Source organism: Malus domestica, chromosome 14, assembly GCF_042453785.1.
Source record: "Malus domestica chromosome 14, GDT2T_hap1".
Lineage (NCBI taxonomy): Eukaryota > Viridiplantae > Streptophyta > Magnoliopsida > Rosales > Rosaceae > Malus > Malus domestica.
In genome coordinates this window covers 29,769,997-29,774,547 of record NC_091674.1, presented here as the reverse complement: position 1 = coordinate 29,774,547, position 4,551 = coordinate 29,769,997, and the positions used below count along the sequence as shown (strand labels likewise).

At 42.7% G+C, this 4,551-nt stretch overlaps 1 protein-coding gene across 1 annotated transcript; it reads right to left on the bottom strand.

Moving 5' to 3' along the window:
* Nucleotides 1–1,063: 1,063 nt before the first annotated feature.
* Nucleotides 1,064–3,717, bottom strand: LOC103455490 (cytochrome P450 CYP736A12-like). Its single transcript, XM_008395078.4, has 2 exons — nucleotides 2,304–3,717; nucleotides 1,064–2,021 (listed from the first exon to the last, which is right to left on the bottom strand). The coding sequence occupies exons 1-2, from the start codon at nucleotides 3,030–3,032 to the stop codon at nucleotides 1,179–1,181; spliced, it is 1,572 nt and encodes a 523-aa protein (XP_008393300.3). The 5' UTR covers nucleotides 3,033–3,717; the 3' UTR covers nucleotides 1,064–1,178.
* Between the last annotated feature and the right edge of the window lie 834 nt (nucleotides 3,718–4,551).

The window sequence follows — 4,551 nt, the reverse complement described above, 5'->3', positions numbered from 1 at the left end:
GTTGTTCTCCAAGAAGCAGAATCGGAGCTTCCCTTGGACACCCTGATTGAGGATGTCACTGTACCCGAGGATGCAGGTCTTTAGATATTGACTGATATCCTGGATCAGAATCTCAATTGTCGTCATGGCAAGGTTGTTCGGGGTATAAGGAAGACGCGGGTTCGTGAGACGGGTGCCTCATTTTCCAGATCGACCATAGGACAGGTTATCGCTCTAACGAAGGAAGTGGAAACCCTAAAAGGTAAGATTGCGGCCCAAGAAGCAGCCCGGGAAGCCCATATTGCAACCCAATTATCGGCCTAGGACGAGAAGGTGAGTATGATTTTACAGGCCTTACAAATGTCCGGCCTTCAAATCTTGATGCCAGCACCTGATCTTGCTCCACCTTCGACCTCCCAGCCACTTTGCCCAGCTGATACCCAGTAATCTGATGTATCAAACCTAGACGACTACTTGTTGTAGTTTTTTCTTTTATGTTCGGACATCTTGTAAGTACATTTTCATATATTTTACAATTAAATAATTTTTCTTGGTTTATTAGTTAGTGTTTATAATTTAATTACAATATTTATAAAAAATTAAATTAAAAATATTTTTTCGAAAAAGAAAAAAAAAAGGTTTGTGGGACGAAGAAGTAACATGCGTCGCGCAAAGATCTTTTGCGCAATGCAGGTACTATTGTCGCCCAAAAGGTCTTTGTGCAACGCAGGAACTATCGTAGCGCAAAGACCTTTTGCGCAACGCAGGTACTATCGTCGCGCAAAAGCATTTTGAGCGACGCAAGTTACTTCTTCGTCGTGCAAACCCCGCTGTCATGATCTTTGCGCGACGGTTTGTGCGCGACAAAGTTGTCGTTGGGCTAATTTTCAGGCAATGTTTTTTGACTTTGCACGATGATAGTACCTGCGTCGCACAAACTGTTTTTTGTACTAGTGAAGCTTGATACACTAAGTGTCATAATACAAGTGGTTGGATACTTGAAAAAAGAATTTCCAACCATTTGTATTGTGACACTTAGTATAGTAAGCCGTGTTCTTAGCACACTAAAAAAATTCCAGTACAGTTACAATAGAAGTCTCAACATGCATCACATGTAGGACACGTACATTTATTCAAGCCACCCGACCTGATATAATTTCTTACAGCATTTAATAAATCGATAGAAAACGGATAAACGTCTATTTAGTCTCCAGGCGGTAGGTCGGCATGGCGAGCAGTGGTTGGGCTTTTGTCGGTACCGAGCCGAACGTCTCAGTCATGTCCAAGTCTTGAGGTAGGAGGCCACTTGGAAGGTCCCAGTTAAAGCAGTGGACAATGTTTGCCAGAGCCAGCCGAACTGTGGTTAACCCTAATTGCATACCAGGGCAACCTCTTCTGCCAGACCCAAAGGGTAGAAGCTGGAAGTCATGCCCCCGAAGATCAACATTGCTATTTATAAACCTTTCAGGATAAAATTCTCCCACATTATCCGACCAAACGTTAGGATCTCTTCCAATAGCCCAAGTGTTTATTAGAATTTTCGATTTCTTAGGTATGTAATATCCGTCGACCGTAACGTCCTGCATGGATTCCCGAGGAACTAAAAATGGTGCAATTGGGTGTAGTCTAAAGCTCTCCTTGATCACCGCATTTAAGTAACTTAACATTCGCAGATCGCTCTCTTCCACCATTCGGTCTGTTCCGATCACACGTTGGAGCTCTTCTTGGAGATGTTTCAACACCCTCGGGTGCCTCAACAGTTCGGCAAGGTTCCAAACAATTGCGGTAGCTGAAGTGTCAAAGGAACCCGTAATCATGTCGAGTAAGATGGCTTTCACATCTGTTCGTTCAATCCTGTAGCCTTGCTCATCGTTGGGATTTAATGGCTGGTGTATTAATGAAAGCACAACGTCAACAAAGTCCTTGTGATGATGATGGCCTTGTACTTGCTCACTCTTAGAAACTTGTTCATGTTCCCATATTATCTTTTCAAAAAGTTGGTCGACTATCTTGCTAATTCTCTTATTGCGTTTGGTCAATCCCTAAGAAGAAGAAAAGGTTAATATATGCATGATAAGTAATCTTAAGACCTATTTGATAATCATATAAATTGGGGTTTTAGGGTTTTTTTTTTTTTTTAAAGATAGAGAAGGGGAAAAAATAATGTGGGGAAAATGGTGGTGGGAGGGATTTATGGGAAGAGTATACATAAAATATATCGAGCAAAAAAGTGGAAAACTAAAAACACAAAATTAAATGATTATCAAATAATGTAATGTTGCATAAACTACGTCAGAGACGACTATGCATAGCATGTTGCGTACCTGAATATCCAGTGGCCTGAGGAAAGGCACATAATCGCCAATATTGAATAAAGCTAGCACGGACATGACATCCCTAATAATTGTCTTGATATCAAACATATCATCACTTTTACTCCCCAATACCATCCTATATGTTATGTCCTCAACAAGCTCACCGACCTTTTCACTAAGATTCACCACCTCACCTGCCTCCGCGGCTTTCTTTAGCGACTGCACCAACAACCCCACCTCCTCCCTTCTTAACGGAGCAAAATCCTCAATTTTTGACGGACAAAGAAGCTGCATCGTGCAAAGCTTCCTAATATGGCGCCAGTATGGACCATATTCAGTAAAGGCAATACCCCTTATACCATACGATATGTACTCAGCGGCTTGGAGTTTGGGGCGGCTACAAAAGACGGTGTCATGGGTTTTAAGGAACAGCTCTGCAGCTTTAGGAGATGAGACCACTATGGTGGGTACCAAGCCGAGGCGAATGGACATTATGGGGCCATATTTTTTGGCCAAGTGTTGGAGGCTGTGGTGTGGGTGGTTGCCTAGCATATGAAAGTTACCAATTATTGGTAGTGCCCAAGGCCCTGGCAGCTGCTTTCGGTGTTTTGGCCTCTGGAAGGCAGTGGTCAGGATGTGGATGAGATACCAAAGGAATGTAAGGAAGAGTAGGAGGATGGATATTGCTGAAGGAAGCATTCTGGCTTTCTGTGTGAGAGAAATGGGGCATTTGCTCATGAACTCAAAGGAGGTGTTTTATAGTAAAAGTGTAAAGTGTGTAAAGTGTAAAGTGTGTAACCTAACCTTTGTCTGGTTTCTCTTTTTTCTCTTCCAGCTATCTTCCCTTGACTTAAGGGAGTTGATGTGATTAGGTGTATTAGATGTAACTAGAAATTAAAATAAGCCCACCGATAAAGTAGGTGTATTAGATGTAACTAGAAAATAAGCTCCCTGTTAGACATAACTGCATGAATAAGACACATTTAACCTGAACAGTAAATAGGAAACGTGTCGGCGATATTTATGATTTGGACGAGCTCCGAGACATGCACTATTTGCACACGGCGATGCGGCTGTACCCACCCGTACCAGTCGACTCGAAGGCATGTCTAAATGACGACGTCTGGCTGGACGGTATGGTCGTGGGGAATGGGTGGTTGGTTACATACCATGCTTAAGCGATGGGGTGGATGGAGAGGATATGGGGGAATAACTGCCGCGAGTATTTGCCGGAGCGGTGGCTGACGGAGGACGGCACGTGTACTATGGTGCATGCAATGGGCCTCGATAAAATTCTTAAGACAAGACATGAGAAATAGTACACTGAGAATTCCTCAAGCCGTTCATCTCTCTCTTCCTCTCTTTATTGTACCCCTCAGAGAAAATAAACCACAACATCGCTGCTCTAAGAACTGAATCCCGTTCACAAGATTCATCATTGCAATTCAGAATTATTAAGAATGAAGAGTAAAGACAAGGTTAAAAATAACCAATTAAGTGTGTGAAATTCATTTTCCTATAAAACCAGCTCATAAAATAATTACAGTGGCGCCACAGTTTTCATAAGCAATAGGGATTTGGAAGTCGAAAGTCAAGAAGTTAAGAAGATAGGCAAATCCAATTCAAATATCCCTTTAAATCGTAAGACACTCACACGTCCGCGCAACACCACCTCATCCTCTACGATGCGGTGCGATGCTTCCCCTTGGCTCTGTGGGGGCCATGTGTTCGTCGCAACAACCTTACCAACTACCGCTCCCAAAGACTCGTCCTCCTCCTCATCATCGTCGTCTACTCGTTCGACACTAGTCGCCTGTGGTACAACCCCGTCAAGGGGAGACAGTTGAGATGCAAAAAGCTGAATCAAGAAAGTTACTGATCGGTAACATCCACGTGCTTCATAACCCAACCCGAGGGGAAGTAAAATTAGGCCAGGTACCTTCTTTTACATTCATGTTCATTTCCTAGTGCATAAAGCAAAATGTCTGTTCCCTGACACTGATGAACAAGGTCTATATATCATTTTGTTTCCAGATACATCTTCTCATATCGAGGGCGAAAATCCTTTCGGAGAGATGAGGTAATGCCCCTGTTGTCCTTTGTGGCGATTTCAACAGCACTCCTCAGGTTTGATATTCTTAAGCCCCAGAGTTCATCCATATAACATTGTCATTATTTACTCTACGTACTTTAACAGTGACAAATTAAGTTGAGTTACTTCCCTGCTTATTGAAAGAGTGAAAAAAGTTCTTGTCAA

Bases quoted from the DNA above. Each gene is read 5' to 3' on its own strand.
- LOC103455490 (XM_008395078.4), bottom strand. From the start codon at position 3,032: ATGAGCAAATGCCCCATTTCTCTCACACAGAAAGCCAGAATGCTTCCT. The intron at 2,022-2,303 runs GTACGCAACATG...TCTTCTTCTTAG, and splicing joins TCAGGCCACTGGATATTCAG to GGATTGACCAAACGCAATAA.